The sequence below is a fragment of the Staurois parvus genome, unplaced genomic scaffold, assembly GCF_062004578.1.
Source record: "Staurois parvus isolate SC_StPar_1 unplaced genomic scaffold, SC_StPar_1.0 ptg001313l, whole genome shotgun sequence".
Lineage (NCBI taxonomy): Eukaryota > Metazoa > Chordata > Amphibia > Anura > Ranidae > Staurois > Staurois parvus.
This window is the reverse complement of record NW_028319109.1, coordinates 671628-690204: the sequence shown is the minus strand read 5'-3', so window position 1 is coordinate 690204 and position 18577 is coordinate 671628. Positions and strand designations below refer to the sequence as shown.

At 47.1% G+C, this 18577-nt stretch overlaps 1 protein-coding gene across 1 annotated transcript in view; it reads right to left on the bottom strand.

The window, feature by feature from the left end:
• Positions 1 to 2841: 2841 nt before the first annotated feature.
• CCDC40 (coiled-coil domain 40 molecular ruler complex subunit) overlaps positions 2842 to 18577 on the bottom strand; it is a 571335-nt gene continuing 555599 nt past the window's right edge. The window contains exon 18 of the mRNA XM_089661108.1: positions 2842 to 3417. Within this exon, the coding sequence (XP_089517234.1) occupies positions 3373 to 3417 (45 nt within the window). The 3' untranslated portion in view covers positions 2842 to 3372. The remainder of the gene's footprint in view (positions 3418 to 18577) is intronic.

The following is an 18577-nucleotide window of genomic DNA, read 5'->3' as shown; positions in this document are numbered from 1 at the left end:
TCCCAACCTATGGAAGCAAACGTCCCCTATGAGTCATTGGTTTCAAGGTTTAGTGAAATCAGAAATATGGAAAGTCTAACGGCCTAAGGAAGATGTGTTTCAGGAGTTGGGGTTACTTTGGACAGTGTGCTCAGCGCAATATACCTAATGCCTGCTACCTCTGGGCCTTTTTGAGCGCTGTTTGGCATTGGTTGGCAGGTGTTACTCTTGGTTCCTGGCTCTTTGTGCTGACTGGCGGGAGAGTAGATGGAGTATCCTACTCGAGAAATCCTCTTTCGGCCCAGTCTTCTCAGTCTCACCTCATTGGGTTAAGGGAAGAAGGTTATTTACTCCGCATTAGGTCCATTATCCCTTATTTCACCTATACATTCTAATTTACCATGTCTTTGATGTAGATATAATGTACCTAGTCTAGTGTTTAGGATACTGCCAATGATATTTGACTAGTATGCATCGCATACATTATGAAAGACTTACTAAGGTTACAAAGCCCTCCAGCGACAAACTCTCACCACTGCACAAGGTTTCCATCTAAACCCGGTATTCCTTCCGGTGTTACAGCTGGTTGAATGTCCGAGCCGCCAATGGCGTCACTCGTGCATGTGTGTGGAAGTTTTGGTCACGGCATACAGCTGCAAAGAAATGGCATAAGAGAAAGTCATGTGGTCAGATGAGACCAAAGTAGAACTTTTTGGTCTAAACTTCACTCGTCATGTTTGGAGGAAAAAGAATAAATAAGACATGTAGAATTTGTATTGTCATCCATTTCTGTATCTGAGAGATTTCTATTCACTTCCTGTCCTGAATGGGAACATAGACAAATGCAAAAACACATTTTTAATAGAATAAAGAAGAATTAGAATGTCTGGCAATATCTTTGCTTTCCTGTCACCCAATTTGTCTCCTGGATCCTCCAAAACTCTGACCATCGCTAACCCGATCTGAGGAATTGGGATATTTCTCTCATTCCTTGACAATCAATTCAAGTTCCAGGATCTTCTCTTTTGCATAGTCCCCTAAATGACCTCTCAGAGAACCCCAAATCCTGCAAAATTATTCTTCAATAATTCCAATTCCTGCATTCTCACACAACTGTTTTTCCAATTTTTGTGCCATTTATCGCTCAGCCTAGCCTCAACTATTTTGCAGGAGAATTTTTATGCAGGAGAATTAAGGGATTCAACATCCCTCAATTCTCCTGCACATGTCATAGAAATCCTTTTCCAGTTTTTCCTACATCAGAATCATGTTTTATCTTGGATCCTCCAAAACTCTGACCGTCGCTAACCTGATCTGAGGACTTGGGATATTTCTATCATTTCTTGACAATCAATTCTCAGTTTCAGGATCTTCTCCGCTGCATATTCTTCTAAATGACCTCTCAGAGAACCCCAAATCCTGCTAAATCATTCTTCAATTTACTCCAATTCCTGCATTTTCACACATGACTGTTTTTCCAATTTTTGTGCCATTTATTTCTCAGACCAGCCTCAACTATTGCACCATTAGATTCCACATCCCTCAGTTCTCCTGCACATGTCATAGAAATCCTTTTTCCAGTTTTTTTTCTACATCAGAATCATGTTTTTTTCCTGGATCCTCCAAAACTCTGACCGTCGCTAACCCGATCTGAGGAATTGGGATATTTATCTAATGCCTTGACAATCAAAGGAGCAGTTTTGTTCCTGTTGTTCATTACGCCATAGATTTGGGGATGGGAGCGAATTTATATAGCCAGAGGCTCAATTGGTAGCGCAAAAAGGAGTAAAGACAATGGACAGCCCTGTCTAGTGCCTCTTCAGATTGGAAATACAGCAGATTTGTAGCCTTTAATGGAGACCTGAGCCGAGGGATTATCATATAACGAGCGCAGCAAAGCCACAAACGACAGGCCAAATCCAAAGGCCTTCAGGGTAGTACACAAATATTCCCAGAATATCAAAAGCCTTCTGAAGGTCCAAGAGTGCCCGAGAAAGGGGGGCATTCCAATTAGAACGGGCAAATAAGATCAGAGTAACAGATCTGCAAATCTGGTCTAACGTTTGACGACCCAATATGAATCCCAACTGGTCTTTATGAATATATTGTGCCAGAAAGGAATTAAGCCATGACTTAAAAATGTTACCAAAAAATCTCTAGCTGTACAATTAATTAATTAATGAGAAATGTTCAGAGGGAGGGCAAGTACACTAATAAAATGGCCACTAGCCAGCTCACCACAGAGGAGGAACAATACTGTATTTAATAACTTTTTTAAATTAAAAACATCCAGCCTGGGGAATCCGACTTCAGTGTGGAGAGAGCAGTGGAACCTACACCAGTAGCAATATAGGTGGGCCACACTGCTTTATAACAATAAACATGGAAGGGTCTCCCAGGACTCCCCTATTGCAGTTGCGTGCCATCTCTTGCACTAGTGCCAGGGGTTGCCTAACCCTTATCTATAGACATATCTCAAGAAGTTGAAAAAAAAAAATCTTATAGAAGACATTTTAAGACTTAAAATCAGTTGTACAAAACATTACTGAACAATTGGCAGAAAAACTTCAGCAGTTCCTCTTTGCAGATTTGAATCTGGGAAAACTGGTGAAGTATCTCTGCCACTCTTCAGTAAAGTAATCGTACATACAATTGGAAGCGGTGCATGACATTTTTTCAGACTGCAAAATTTGCCGGACACCTGTTGCTAGCGCGCAGCTTGGTATTTGAGCGGTAACTTTCATCAAGGGTTGACCGGCTACATTGTATACAATGTGTTATTTTTGGTGGAAATTACTCAAATTGACATTTGTTTTTTACATAAACATATTTTACTTAATAAAGTATGTGCAAACAATAATATGTATTTGGATTTTTTCATATTTTTAATAGTGAACACCTGAAACATTGAAAAGAGAATACGTTTTGCCTACTCAGAAGCATTAAATAGCTTCATAGCTAGTATCATGGAGATCTAATGTCATCTGTTTAGCAAAATGGACAACGGTTTAAAGCTGCAGTGCTAGCAGCACTGTGGTCAGGGCACTTCCGAAAGGACAGGGAAACGTCCTTTGTCATTAATGATCCTCTGTGCCATCATACATTGTCCCAGTGTTGTAGAGCTTCTGTGTTCTTGTTGCTGTACTCACTTATCCTGGGTACCCCATGAAATGTAATCTGGACGTGTAACAGCATGGTACTCATCATCTCTCATCAAAGCTTATCAAAGTGCCTCCCACTTGTTAATGGAACAATAAGTAATGGGGCAATTAGCTTCTCAGCTGTTTTATGGCCAGGTGTGTGTTATTCACTCATTATCCCAATGAGCAGATAAAAGGACCAGAGTTCATTTCAAGAGTGCTATTTGCATTTGGAATCTGTTGCTGTCAACTCTCAAGGTAAGATCCAAAGAGCTGTCACGATCATGCCATCATTAGGCTGAAAAAAACAAAACAAAACAAACAAAGAGATAGCAAAAACATTAGGCGTGGCCACCTTTTTCTAATGTATCCATTATCCTGGTCCATTTGGATAGGCCGGGGATTCATGATCACATTTGTTTATTCTGAGCGCTATTTTGTCCGATATTTACATATTTCAAATATCAGGAGAACTCATTTAAGTTTTGTATAATTTTCTTAATTGGTGGGATTGACCAAGCCCTGCTACAATTCACCGTTAAAGTACACTGTGAACATGGAGAAATTTTAACAAGGTGGGCGACTAAATAACAAATGCACCTTTTAATCTGTTGCGGAATATAGTGGTACAAATGCTCATAATTGCATCAAGAATGTAGACAACCTTTAAAAATAGTTATATAATTAAGTGGCAGTTAGAAAACTGTAATTAAGTCAAAATAGCCTAAAAACTGCTTGCACGAGTATTACCGTAAAGTAGGCAGCGTGCAACATATATACATGTAGGAAACATGTTGAATTGCCAAGTGTGACACTACACAATATACATATAAACTACACACGACATTCATTAAAAAAAATTCCCTAACCCCTTGAAGTAACAGTAAGCCATAAAGAAAGATAAAGTGATGTTTGATAGATACCACCAGAACCTAAAAAGTTTAACATTAAAGATTACATAAGGGTAATCGTGCTCCAATCATGAGCCAATGCTTAGGCAGATGTGCAGGTGCAGGATACTGGTAGGAATGTATGCAAGGTCAGGCAACAAGCGGGAAAGATCAGACAGAATCGACAGGCAGAAGAACAGTGGGTGGGCAGGCAGAAGTCGAGGCAGGTGGCAGTTCTAGCGAGGTCAATTGACAGGTCGGATCAGCAAGTCAAAAGGGTAAAGACCAAAGTAGTAGGAGCAGAAGATTGGAAAGGGCAGTATTGTCCTGATTGCTATTATTTTGAACACAAGAAAATATATTTAGCAGTTTATATTTACTAAAAAAATTGCATTTGTGAATTAGTGAATGCAGGGTCCTGAGTTTAGTAACAGTTTTATGCCCATGGTTTGTGAATAGGATTTCATATCATAGCCAGATCTTTGGCGTTTGGTTTGTATAAATACATTTATTAATTTAAATACATAATTATAAGTTATAATTTTACCTGACAGTGAGTTCTAGTAAAATATTAAGAGGCTTCAGTAAAAGAAACATTAGTTTTCCCGAAGTAAACAACACCTATCGCTACATGAGCTTTTTTTAATCCCAGAGACTGCAAACATTTTAAAAAAATAAGGGACCTTTCACACCGGTAGTTTTTTTTGCATTGGTAAAAAAACGGACCGAATGTCTGTATTTTTTTGTACGTTTACATCCGTGTTCATCAGTTTACATCAGCTTACTTGCATTTTTTCACCCGTTCAGTTTTTCTGTTATGGAAGAAAAATAGGGTTTTCTACGGTTCAAAAAACGAATGTCAACGGATGCGGACATTAATGGATGGAAACAGATGATCATCCGTTTACATCTGCTAGTCCATAGAAATACATTGGTGTCCGTTTTTCATCAATAATGGAAAAAATGAACATACGGAACGACCGTGTGAAAAGAGCAATAGTTCATTTTGTGCCATTGCAGGAGATTTTTGGGTGATTGTTAGTGTTTTGGCAGAAAAAAAACGTTTGATCGCATGACGTAATCGCATATAAGCACGTTGAAACATGCGTTAACACTAGGGAATATTTAGCACTTAGCTGGACAAACACCATGTGAACAGGGACTAAAAGTATTGTGAGCTCAAGCTCATAATATTGATTGAGCTATCTAGTCAAAAAAGTAAAAAGATTAACTCACAATAAATAGGCTCCATACCGTATAAACTGATCATGGAGTTAACTTTTTGCCATTTAATGTTTTTGTCTAAAATCTGATAAGCATGCTGAATGGCTAACCAAACCAGACCAAAGGATTTATCTGGAATCCAAAATATTCAAAATTGTTATCATTCTGATAGGATTGTTTGACAGATTGTCAAATCTGACCATTTTGATAGGATTGTTGACAAAATAGGATTGTTTTCTATGGAAACTATTAATCAGTTGTCTATTTCTTTAGATGGGTTATCATCATGTATGGCAGTTATGTTCTTTTAAAGAAGTAAAAATTTTAAATATTAAGTCTTTATATGACAGACATATGCCAGAGGCTGGATTCATATCTACCCATGCACTTTGTCATGGCCATTGATGTATTGACATACCTCTTGTACAAGTGATTTGGGGTAGGGAAGAATGTTCTTAATGCACACTAACATAGTAATTAATGAGCCTGATTCTTAATGCATCACAATGAATATGCCACACAACATATATGCTGCGTTGTAGTGTGTTATTAAAAAAAAGGGTTAGGTAGGTTTTTTGATACATGGACACACAAAGAGACACAGGTACCACAATGCGTGTAGAAAAACCATGGTGCAAACCTGACATTGTCAGTACAGAGGCTATCTTGCTTGTTCACCCATTCTACTAGATCAGGGGTCTCCAAATTATGGCTCGCTACAGGAGTGTACTGTGCTACTTTACTTCAAGTCAGTTTCTATAACTGTCCCTAGACAGTGCTTGTCCATGCAGGAGGATAGGAACTACTTCTGTTCTGTTCTGCCTCCTGGCTCCCCCCTGCTGCTACACTGACTACAGCCACGCTGTAAGCAAGGTAAGAAAGGACCATTGATTTTTCCAAGCTTATCTAAGGGGGAGCTTTGATGGGGACTCTAGGAGTTCACGCTTTTACATCAGAGTTCCTCCTTACATCAGAGTCCCCATCCAGAGTTTACTCCGATGGATACTCTGATGGTATGTGGGGGGGGGGATCTGATGGGACCCTGATGCAAAGGTGGACTAGGGGGGACTCCTAAGAATGATTTCCCAGGATTTGGAGTTCTTTGAGTGGTCATTTAGGGGTTTATGTAACAGAGAAAATGAGAATTAATTGTCAAGAAATTAGAGAAATATCCAAAGGAAAAAATGAAAAGAATAAAAGAAGGAAGAAAAAAGAAAGGAAGGAAAGAAAGCAGGAAAGAAGGAGAGAAGGAAGGAAAGATCGAAAGAAAGAAGAAAGCAAAAAGGCAGGAAAGGAGGGAAAGAAGGGAGGATATTAAAAAAACAGTCTGGAGTACTCAGATTTGAAATTTACAATAACAAAATAATTTTAAGTTAAGTTTACTGTGTAATGACACATATATTAGGTTTGGCTAATTAATGTGATATTTTCTGCAACTCTGAATATTGAGTTTTGGTTGCTTGCACAGCAAACCGATTTCCTTAAAAATACCAAGTAAGCGATATTTATGTTATTTTAGTTTTATCCAAACAACCATTTACTTTCTAACTGCATAATAAGCCTGTTTCTGGGTTTGGCACCCCGCTGCTTACCCAGGCTGTGATTGGATGCATGGATTGTGATTGTGGCAGAAACCTGCTGACCGGCTCTTTCAAATCACGTTTGCACAGACACATATCACAACTAAATCTGTTAACAGCAGCACATATGACACACATTAAACTTCACAGCTAGCCGCTCCCCAGCTAGTGTCATTAATACAATGTGCATTATCTGATCAGTTAGTGTCCCTCCCAGCCAGTGTGTACATATGGACACATATGGAATTTACACAGCTATAGATTCTATACTGTAATGGTGGTACAGCAACATAGTGTGACTGTGATGGAGTGGTGGGCAATCTAGAGCTATGTTGATGTACCACCATTACAGTATAGAATCTATAGCTGTGTAAATTCCATATGTGTAGACACAAACCAATTAATATATACTTATTTGGATTTTTTTTTTTTAACAGAATACGATCATTTTTTTCAGAATACCAATTTTTTTTTATTGGATGTTTTGTAACAAATCTATATTTATTAAAAACCCAGTGGAGATCAAATACCACCAAAATAAAGCTCAGAATAGAAAAAAAATGACCTGGTCATGAAGGAGCAAAAGCTTCTGTGGGGCAAGTGGTTCCATTCTCACAGGTACATATAAATAAATGACTGTTCCAAAGTTCAAATACGATTTTTTTATTTTTCTTAGTTATAAGAAATAACATTGTTCTTTAAAACTTTGTTACATAACAACTCGCTTTTGAAAATATTTAGGCCTAGATCACACCATGAGGTTTTGTGCACCTTTTTCTGCGCTATGTTCATACCACAAAACTGGTATCGCGAGGATTTTGCCGGAGAAGGAACCTGCAACAATGTATGCAGTTTTCTTGTGGGAAGAGAAAAAAAATAAAAAGGAAAGGACGTGGCATGAGCATTGTGGAATAAACAGGGCACATACAGAGCTGTTTATTGCCCTTGTAGAGAATTTACATATTACTTATTACCTGTTAAAGTAAGCAAAAGCCAAAATAACAAACGTTGATGCTTGGTTTAAAACCTGACAATGTCCAGAGTTTTCCATGATTGCCTATTTAAATATACCTTTTCATACAATTAAAGTTGTAAATCCTTCCATATATCACTAGAAGTGACTGGCCCTAAGGCCAGAGATGAAACATCCTCCTACACAAGTTATACCTGTTAATCTGCAGTCTTCACTATAGCCAATTTAAAGTGCTGTATTTATAAAGCTTGTCCGAGTGTTCAGAAAACTGAGGGTGGAGAGCTGAAATGAAACTGCAGAAATTCAGTGAGGAAAGCTAGAGCTCTTAGAAGAACTGTTTGTTGGGATGAGACACCTCATTCACAGGAACAGAGCTGTGGATGTCAATCTGCTAGAAAAAAAAAACTTGTCAGAAGTGATTTATGCCGATATGGAGAAATGAAGCAGCAGACATAAAATTATACTCATTGCTTGGAGACAAGTACACACTGTAGAGGGATATACTTGTTATATAAGTGCTTGAGATGGGTTATGGAGATCATCTATTAAAATACCTTGGCTATGATGACACTGGGTCAAGGTGGAGATGATTTAAAGAAGCAGGCAAACATCAATGACAGTAATCTCCCTCCCTCTCTCACTCCCTCTCTCTCTTTCTCCCTCCCTCCCTCCCTCCCTCCCTCCATTTCTCCCTTCCTTTCTCACTCCCTCCTTTACTCCCTCCCCCCATCTCTCTCTCTATCTATCTCCATCTCTCTCCCTCTCTCTCCCTCCCTTTCTCCCACCCTTTCTCCCTCCCTCCCTTTCTCCCACCCCTTCTCCCTCCCTTTCTCCCACCCCTTCTCCCTCCCTCTCTCCCTCCCATCCTCCCTTTCTCCCTCCCCCCTCTTTCTATCTATCTATCTCCATCTCTCTCCCTCTCTCTCCCTCCCTCTCTCCATTTCTTCCACCCTTTCTCCCTCCATTTCCCCAACCTTCCTCCGTCCCTCCCTTTCTCCCTCCCTTTCTCCCACCCTCCCTTTCTTCCACCCCCCTCTCTCTCTATCTCTCTCCCTCTCTCTCTCTCTCTCTCCCTCCCTCTCTCTCTCCCTTTCTCCTTCCATCCCTCCCTTTCTCCCACCCTCCCTCCCTTTCACCCACCCTCCCTCCCTTTCACCCAACCTCCCTCCCTTTCACCCAACCTCCCTTTCACCCAACCTCACTTTCTTACGCCCTCCCTTCCTTTCTCCCTCCCTTTCTCCCTTTCTCCCACACTCCCTCCATCCCTCCCTTTCTCCCACCCTCCCTCCATCTCTCCCTTTCTCCAACCCTCCCTCCCTCTCTCCCTTTCTCCCTCCCTCCCTCCATCTCTTGCTTTCTCTCACCCTCCCTTCCTTTCTCCCTCCCTCCCTTTCTCCCTCCTTCCCTCCTTTTCTCCCCCCCCTTTCTCCCCCATCCCTCCCTCTTTTTCTCCCTCCCTCCCTTTCTCCCATCCTTCCTCCCTTTCTCCCTCCTTTTCTCTCACCCTCCCTTTATCCCACCCTCCCTCCCACCCTTTCATCCACCCTCCCTTTCTCCTACCCTTTCTCCCAACCTCCCTTTCTCCCTCCCTTTCCTTCCCCCTCCCTCCCTTTCTCTCTCCCTCCCTCCCTTTCTCTCTCCCTCCCTCCCTTTCTCTCACCCTCCCTCCCTTTCTCCCCCCCTCTCTCTCTATCTATCTACCTCTCTCTACCTCTCTCTTTCTCCCTTTCTCCTTCCCTCCCTCCCTTTCTCCCACCCTTTCTCCCTCCCTCCCTTTCTCCCACCCTACCTCCCACCTTACCTTTCTCCCACCCTACCTCCCACCCTCCCTTTTTCCCACCATCCCTCCCTCCCTCCCTTTCTCCCTCCCTCCCTTTCTCCCTCCCTCCCTATCTCTCTCCCTTTCTCTCTATTCCTCTCTCTCTCCCGCCCTCTCTCTTTGCATCCCTCCCTTTCTCCCTCCGACCCTTTCTCCCTCCCTCTCTCCCACCCTCCCTTTCTCCCTCCTTCCTCCCTCCTTCCTTTTCTCCCTCCCTCCCTTTCTCCTTCCCCCCAACCTCCCTTTCTCTCACCCTCCCTGTAACGGAACATGTACCCGACCGCACTTGGGTATATTCCGTTATCCTGCAGCTTCCCCTGTCCGAACACCACACCTTTGAAATCCCTCAGGAAAATAGACAGCACCCAGCTCTTAAAACAGAAAGCCAACTAACTTTATTGTACACAAACAACATGTTTTATACAGAGGGCGGGGAAAGACAACCAGGGACAGGAAACACATCATCAGCCCACCCTATAAGTGGGAAGGGCTACAGTATAAACAGGAAACACCTCATCACCCCTCCCCATCCAACCCAGACACAGAACAATGGGATGCAGCCATGCGGCAAAGGACATAGACCAATCCCCACACCAATACACAAACAGTACATCCCATAATAGTTTGCTGGACAGGAAGGTACAGCACACAGGGGGGAAGCACATGGCAAACAGACAATGGACAGCCATGTGGCCTAGACAAAGGAAACACACACTATACACAAGACTCAGACGTTCACATACACACCCTGTACTCCTTAACAGGCACAGGGTGGGTTAAACATAATGATTTGGGGAGATGATACAGAGGTCCCCCCACCCCCAAAAGTCACTCCCATCACACTCCCTCCCTTTCTCCCTCCCACCCTCCATTTCTACCACCCACCCTCCCTCCCTTTCTCACACCCTCCACCTCTCCCTTTCTCCCACCCTCCCTCCATTTCTCCCTACCTCCCTCCCACCCATTCTCCCTCCCTTTCTCCCACCCTCCCATTTCTCCAACCCTCCCTCCATCCCTTTATCCCACCCTCCCTCCCTCCCTTTCTCCCTCCCTCCCTCCCTCCCTCCCTTTCTCCCTCCCTTCCTACTCTCTCTCTCTATCTCCCTATCTCTCTCCCTCTCTCTCTATCTCTCTCCCTCTCTCTCTATCTCTCTCCCTCTCTCTCTCTCCCTCCCTTTCTCCTTCCCTCCCTCCCTTTATCCCACCCTCCCTCTTTGCCTCTCTCCTTTCTCCCCACCCTCCCTTTCTGCCACCCTCCCTCCCTTTCTGTCACCCTCCCTTTCTCCCAAACTCTCTCCCTCCATTTCTCCCACCCTCCCTGTCTCCCTCCCTTTCTCCCACCCTCCCTCCCTCTTTCCCTCCCTCCCTCCTTCCCTTTCTCTCTCCCTCCCTCTCTCCCTCCCTTTCTCCCACCCTCCCTCTTTCCCTCCCTCCCTCCTTCCCTTTCTCTCTCCCTCCCTCTCTCCCTCCCTTTCTCACACCATTTCTACCTCCCTCCCTTTCTCCCACCCTTTCTTCCACCCTCCCTTTTCCCCTCCCTCCCTCCCTTTCTCTCTCCCTCCCTCCCTTTCTCCCTCCGTCCATCCCTCCCTCCCTTTCTCCCACCCACACTCCCTCCCTTTCTCCCACCCTCCCTTCCTCCCTTTCTCCCACCCTCCCTTCCTCCCTCCCTTTCTCCCACCCACCCTCCCTCCCTTTCTCCCACCCTCCCTCCCTTTCTCCCACCGCACCCTCCCTCCCTCCCTTTCTCCCACCCACACTCCCTCCCTTTCTCCCACCCTCCCTTCCTCCCTTTCTCCCACCCTCCCTTCCTCCCTCCCTTTCTCCCACCCACCCTCCCTCCCTTTCTCCCACCCTCCCTCCCTTTCTCCCACCCTCCCTCCCTTTCTCCCACCCTCCCTTCCTCCTTTTCTCCCACCCACCCTCCCTCCCTCCCTTTCTCCCACCCTTCCTCCCTTTCTCCCACTGACCCTCCTTCCCTTTCTCCCACCCTCCCTCCCTCCCTTTCTCCCTCACTTTTTCCCACCCTCCCTCTCTCCCTCCCTTTCTCTCTCCCTTTTTCCCTCCCTCTCTTCCCCCTTCTCTCTCTCCCTTACTCCCTCTCTCTCTCCCTTTCTCCCTCCCTCTCTCTCTGCCTTTCTCCCTCCCTTTTCCCTCCCTCCCTTTCTCCCCCACTCTCTCTCGTTCCACCCCTTTCCCCCCCTCTCTCTCCCTCCCTCCCATTTTCCCTCCGTCTCTCTCTCCCCCTCCCTTTCTCACTCCCTCTCTCTCTTTCCCCCTCCCTTTCTCCCTCCCTTTCTACCCCCTCTCTCTCCTTTTCTCCCTGCCTCTCTCCTCCCTATCTCTCTCCCTCCCTCTCTCTCCCTTTCTCCCTCCCTCTCTTTCTCCATCCCTCTTTTTCTCCCTCCTCTCTCTCCCTTGCTCCCTCCCTCTATTCCCCCCCCACTCTCTCCCTCACCTTCTCCTTCCCTTTTTCCCACCCTCCCTCCCTCTCTCCCTCAATTTCTCCCTCATTCCCTTTTTCCCTCTCTCCCTCCCTCCCTTCTTTTCTACCTCCCTCCCTCCCTCTCTCCCCCCTTTCTCTCTCTCCCTTTCTCCTTCCCTTTCTCCATCCTCCCTCCCTTTCTCCCTCACTCCCTTTCTCCCACCCTCCCTTCCTCCCTCCCATTCTCCCACCCTCCTTCCCTTTCTCCCACCCACCTTCCCTTTCTCCCACCCTCCCTTTCTCCCACCCTTTCTCCCACACTCACTTCCTCCCTCCCTCCCTTCCTCCCTCCCTCCCTCCCTCCCTTTCTCCCACCCTCCCTTTCTCCCTTCCTCCCCCCTCTCTTCTCTCTATCTCTATCCCTCTCCCTCCCTCTCTCCCTCCCTCTCTTCCTCTCTCTCTCTCCCCCCCTTTCTCCCTCCCTCCCTCCTTTTCTTCCTAACTCCCCCCTCCCTCTCTCTCTCCCTCCCTCCTTCCCTTTCTCCCACCCTTCCTCCCTTTCTCCCACTGACCCTCCTTCCCTTTCTCCCACCCTCCCTCCCTCCCTTTCTCCCTCACTTTTCCCGCCCTCCCTCTCTCTCTCCCTTTTTCCCTCCCTCTCTTCCCCCTTCTCTCTCTCCCTTACTCCCTCTCTCTCTCCCTTTCTCCCTCCCTCTCTCTCTGCCTTTCTCCCTCCCTTTTCCCTCCCTCCCTTTCTCCCCCACTCTCTCTCGTTCCACCCCTTTCCCCCCCTCTCTCTCCCTCCCCATTTTCCCTCCGTCTCTCTCTCCCCCTCCCTTTCTCACTCCCTCTCTCTCTTTCCCCCTCCCTTTCTCCCTCCCTTTCTACCCCCTCTCTCTCCTTTTCTCCCTGCCTCTCTCCTCCCTATCTCTCTCCCTTTCTCCCTCCCTCTCTTTCTCCATCCCCTCTTTTTCTCCCTCCTTCTCTCTCTCCCTTGCTCCCTCCCTCTATTCCCCCCCACTCTCTCCCTCACCTTCTCCTTCCCTTTTTCCCACCCTCCCTCCCTCTCTCCCTCAATTTCTCCCTCATTCCCTTTTTCCCTCTCTCCCTCCCTCCCTTCTTTTCTACCTCCCTCCCTCCCTCTCTCCCCCCCTTTCTCTCTCTCCCTTTCTCCTTCCCTTTCTCCCATCCTCCCTCCCTTTCTCCCTCACTCCCTTTCTCCCACCCTCCCTTCCTCCCTCCCATTCTCCCACCCTCCTTCCCTTTCTCCCACTCACCTTCCCTTTCTCCCACCCTCCTTCCCTTTCTCCCACCCTCCCTTTCTCCCACCCTTTCTCCCACACTCACTTTCTCCCTCCCTCCCTCCCTTCCTCCCTCCCTCCCTCCTCCCTCCCTCCCTTTCTTCCTCCCTCCCTCCCTCCCTTTCTCCCACCCTCCCTTTCTCCCTTCCTCCCCCCTCTCTTCTATCTCTATCCCTCTCCCTCCCTCTCTCCCTCCCTCTCTCCCTCTCTCTCTCCCCCCCTTTCTCCCTCCCTCCCTCCTTTTCTTCCTAACTCCCCCCTCCTCTCTCTCTCCCTCCCTTTCTCCTTCCCTCCCTCCTTTCTTCCTAACTCCCCCCTCCCTCTCTCTCTCCCTCCCTTTCTCCTTCCCTTTCTCCCACCCTCCCTTTATCCCACCCTCCCTCCCACCCTTTCATCCACCCTCCCTTTCTCCTACCCTTTCTCCCAACCTCCTTTTCTCCCTCCCTTTCCTTCTCCCTCCCTCCCTTTCTCTCTCCCTCCTTCACTTTCTCTCACGCTCCCTCCCTTTCTCCCTCCCTTTCTCCCTCCCCCCTCTCTCTATATCTATCTACATTTCTCTCCCTCTCTCTTTCTCCCTTTCTCCTTCCCTCCCTCCCTTTCTCCCTCCCTCCCTTTCTCCCACCCTACCTCCCACCTTACCTTTCTCCCACCCTACCTTCCCACCCTCCCTTTTCCCACCATCCCTCCCTCCCTCCCTTTCTCCCTCCCTCCCTATCTCTATCCCTCTCCCTCTTTCTCTCCCTCCCTTTCTCCTTCCCTCCCTCCCTTTCTCCCACCCTCCCTCTTTGCATCCCTCCCTTTCTCCCTCCCTCCCTTTCTCCCTCCCTCTCTCCCACCCTCCCTTTCTCCCACCCTCTTTCCCTCTCTCCCTCCCCTTCTCCCTCCCTCCCTTTTTCCCTCCTTCCCTTCTCCCTCCCTCCCTTTCTCCTTCTCCCCTCCCTCCCTTTCTCTCACCCTCCCTCCCTCCCTTTCTCCCTCCCACCCTCTATTTCTCCCACCCACCTTTCTCACACCCTCCCCCTCTCCCTTTCTCCCACCCTCCCTCCCTCCCTCCCTCCCTTTCTCCCTCCCTCCCTCCCTTTCTCCCTCCATTTCTCCCTACCTCCCTCCCTTTCTCCCTTAATTTCTCCCTCCCTCCCTCCCTTTCTCCCACCCTCCCTCCCTCCCTTCCATTTCTCCTACCCTCCCTCCATCCCTTTATCCCACCCTCCCTTTCTCCCTCCCTCCCTCCCTTTCTCCCACCCTCCTTTCTCCCTCCCTTCCTACATCTCTCTCTATCTCCCTATCTCTCTCCCCCTCTCTCTATCTCTATCCCTCTCCCTCTCTCTCTCTCCCTTTCTCCTTCCCTCCCTCCCTTTCTCCCACCCTCCCTCTTTGCCTCCCTCCCTTTCTCCCACCCTCCCTTTCTCCCACCCTCCCTACCTTCCTTCCTCCCTTTCTGCCACCCTCTCTTTCTCCCACCCTTCCTCCCTCCCTCCCTCCCTTTCTCCCACCCTCCCTGTCTCCCCCCCTTTCTCCCACCCTCCCTCCTTCCCTCCCTTTCTCCCTCCCTCCCTCTCTCCCTCCCTTTCTCCCACCCTCCCTCTTTCCCTCCCTCCCATTCTCCCTTACTCCCTCCCACCCATTCTCCCTTTCTCCCTCCCTCCCCTTTCTCTCTCCCTCCCTCCCACCCTCCCTTTCTAACTCCCACCCTCCCTTTCTAACTCCCTCCCTCCCCTTTCTCCCTCCCCTTCTCCTTCCCTTTCTTCCACCTTCCCTCCCTCTCTCCCTTTCTCCCTCCATCCTTCTTTTTCTCCCTCCCTCCCTTTCTCCCTCCCACCCTACCTCCCCCCCTCCCTTTCTCCCACCCACCCTCCCTTTCTCACACCCACCCTCCCTTTCTCACACCCTCCCTCCCTTTCTCACACCATTTCTACCTCCCTCCCTCCCTTTCTCCCACCCTCCCTTTTCCCCTCCCTCCCTCCCTTTCTCCCACCCTCCCTTTTCCCCTCCCTCCCTCCCTTCCTCCCTTTCTCTCTCCCTCCCTCCCTTTCTCCCTTTGTCCATCCCTCCCTCCCTTTCTCCCACCCTCCTTTCCTCACTTTCTCCACCCACCCTCCCTCCCTCCTTCCCTTTCTCCCACCCACCCTCCTTCCCTCCTTCCCTTTCTCCCACCCACCCTCCTTCCCTTTCTCCCACCCTCCCTCCCTCGGTTTCTCCCACCCTCCCTCTCTCCCCTTCTCCCTCCCTTTCTCCCTCACTTTTTCCCGCCCTCCCTCTTTCTCTCTCTCTCTCCCCCTACCTTTCTCCCTCCCTCTCTCCCCCAAGCAGGAAATTCAACAAAGGAAATAAATCTTTGAAGGCATGCGGTATCTGCATTTAAGGTGCTATTTAACATAAAGTGTTTGAACAGACAAGGCCTCATTCTAATTCATATTCTAGGGATCATTTAGACAGAAAGCAAAGATGCTGCCACCAGCACATGTATGTTAGGGTAGTCACACAGAGATCATGCTAATTCATTGCTGTGGTTGGGATTCAAACCAACAACCCTAGCATTGAGAGGCAGCAGTGCTAACCACTAATCCATGGAGCTGTTGAACTCTAATCCCACCTGTATTTCTGTGGTGTGAATCAACCCTAAGTCCCTGGGCAAGGTCAGTGTAACTAGCCAGATATCTCCAATGTGACACAAATGTTGTGCTATGTTGCCAATTCAGATGTATGTTGGTTCTATGTATCCCAATACAAAGGATTGCGATACTAATACAGGCGTACCTCAGTTTACCAACGCCTCGGTTAACGTAATTTTCGGTCTACAAATGAAAATCCATTGAAAATAATGCAGCATTTTAAACAATTGTTAATAATTTTTTTCGCAATACAAAGTGTATGTCGGCACTGATTTTCAAATTCAAATGCCAGCCTTTTTTTTTCTTCACTAAAGTTCACAAGCTTAGAAGTCACTTTCCCTGAAGTTACAAAAAACTTTGTATCTTTTAATAAACTCAAAGTAAACATTGTTTCCTTTGGGGATATAAATTCCAAGAAAACTTTCTCTTTTAGCTGGGGGAAGTGACAGGTGAATTTCTGAGCTATAGTGAAGAAAAAAAAGAGAAAATTACATTTAAAAACCAGCACCATAATAAATAAAAAATGGCGTGGGGTCCCCCCTCCCATCCACACCAAACCCTTCGGGTCTGGTATGGATATTAAGGGGTAACTCCACGCTAAAATTAAATAAAAAACAGCTTGGGGTTTCCCCCAAAATCCATACCAGACCCTTATCTGAGCATGCAGCCCGGCAGGTCAGGAAAGGGGGGGGGCGAGCAAGCGCCCCCCCCCCTCCTGAACCATACCAGGCCACATGCCCTCAACATGAGGTTGTGCTTTGGGGCAGGGGGGCTCCCCCCCAAAGCACCTTGTGCCCATGTTAATGGGGACAAGGGCCTCTTCCGTTAGTGGGATAATTGGTCGGCCGTTTTTCAGGATTTTGGCACATTTTGTTTATCGGTAAAGTTGGAAAAAAATCGGCCAATTTTGCTGATCGGCCAATTTTCGTGGCAATGATCGGCAAAATCGGTCGATTTTTTTCCAAATTTACTGATTAAAAAAAAAGGTGCCAAAATCCTGAAAAACGGCCAACCAATTAACCCACTAACGGCCCGAAAAATCATCCGATTTTCTTTTCGGCTGAAAAATCGGCCAATTTTAGAGTCATCTATGGGCTGCTTTAGATGGGTCTAAAATCGGCCGAAAAACAAAATCGGCTGATTTTCGGGCTGCTAGTGGGGGTTAATTGGTCAGCCGTTTTTTGAGATTTTGGCACTTGTTTTTTATCGGTAAATTTGGATAAAAATCGGCCAATTTTTGGGCCGTTAGTGGGTTAATTGGTTAACCATTTTTTGGGGTTTTGCCACTTTTTTTATCGGTAAATTTGGATAAAAATAGGCCAATTTTGCAGATCGGCCAATTTTAGCAGCAATGATCGGCAAATCGGCCGATCTTTTTACCGATAAAAAATCTGCGCATGAGCCGTGACCTGCAAGAAAAAGAAGAAGAAAATGAAAACTGGCCGTTTAAAAAACAAAAATCGGCCGACGTTACCACCAACGGTAAAAAAAATTGTCTGATTTTCACCCCGTCTACGGCCGGCAAATATAATAGCAAAGTAATTACTTCTGTTCCTGCAGAGAGCTGCGCTATTATATTTGACATTAAAAAGTATAAAGGTTGCAACATTGTACCTATTTGTATCCGAATAAAAACATCTATATCCGAAATGGATACAAATAGATACAATGTTGCATCCTCTATACTTTTTAATGTCAAATATAATAGCGGAGCTCTCTGCAGGGACAGAAGTAATGTTTCAGCTGTCATCTGGGTTCCCCACTGACAGCTGAATTTTAAATCATTTTCTTGAATTAAATAAATAATAAAAAAAACAGCGTGGGGTCGCCCCTCCTATCCATACCAAGCCCTTCGGGTCTGGTATGGATATTAAGGGGTAACTCCATGCCGAAATTAAAAAAAAAAAACGATGTGGAGTCCCCCACCAATATCCATACCAGACCCTTATCAGAGCATGCAGGACGAGCAAGCGCCCCCCCTCCTGAACCATACCAGGCCACATGCCCTCAACATGGGGGGTGCTTTGGGGCAGGGTTCCTCACCCCCCCAAAGCACCTTTTCCCCATGGGGACAATGACCTCTTCCCGACAACCCTGGCCGGTGGTTGTCGGGGTCTGCGGGCGGGGGGCTCAAGCATGTGATCCCACCCATCATTGATGTCACATGGGGCGAGAACACTCGGATGATGTCCCCGGCTGGCCCCGCCCCTTACCTATATAAGAAATGTCAGGGAGACTGGCTGCATAAGGCTGGTGAGCCTCGTCGAATGTGGAACGGTTTTTCTTTTTTTTCTTTTTTCAGGGCACCGTGAAATCGTGATTGACGTTGGATCTACTTTGGGGGACATTGTTTTATTAAAGGACTTGTCAAAGACCCTGTACTGTGGTTTTTTACACTACACTTTTGCTTTTTTGTGAATTAGTAGCGGTACCATGTACCGCAGACTCATTCACATGGGGGGGCGGGATCTGGGGGCCCTCTTGTTAAAGGGGGCTTCCAGATTCTGATAAGCCCCCGCCCGCAGACCCCCACAACCACCGGCCAGGGTTGTGGGGAAGAGGCCCTTGTCCCCATCAACATGGGGACAAGGTGCTTTGGGGAAAGGGGAGCCCCCCTGCCCCAAAGCACCCCCC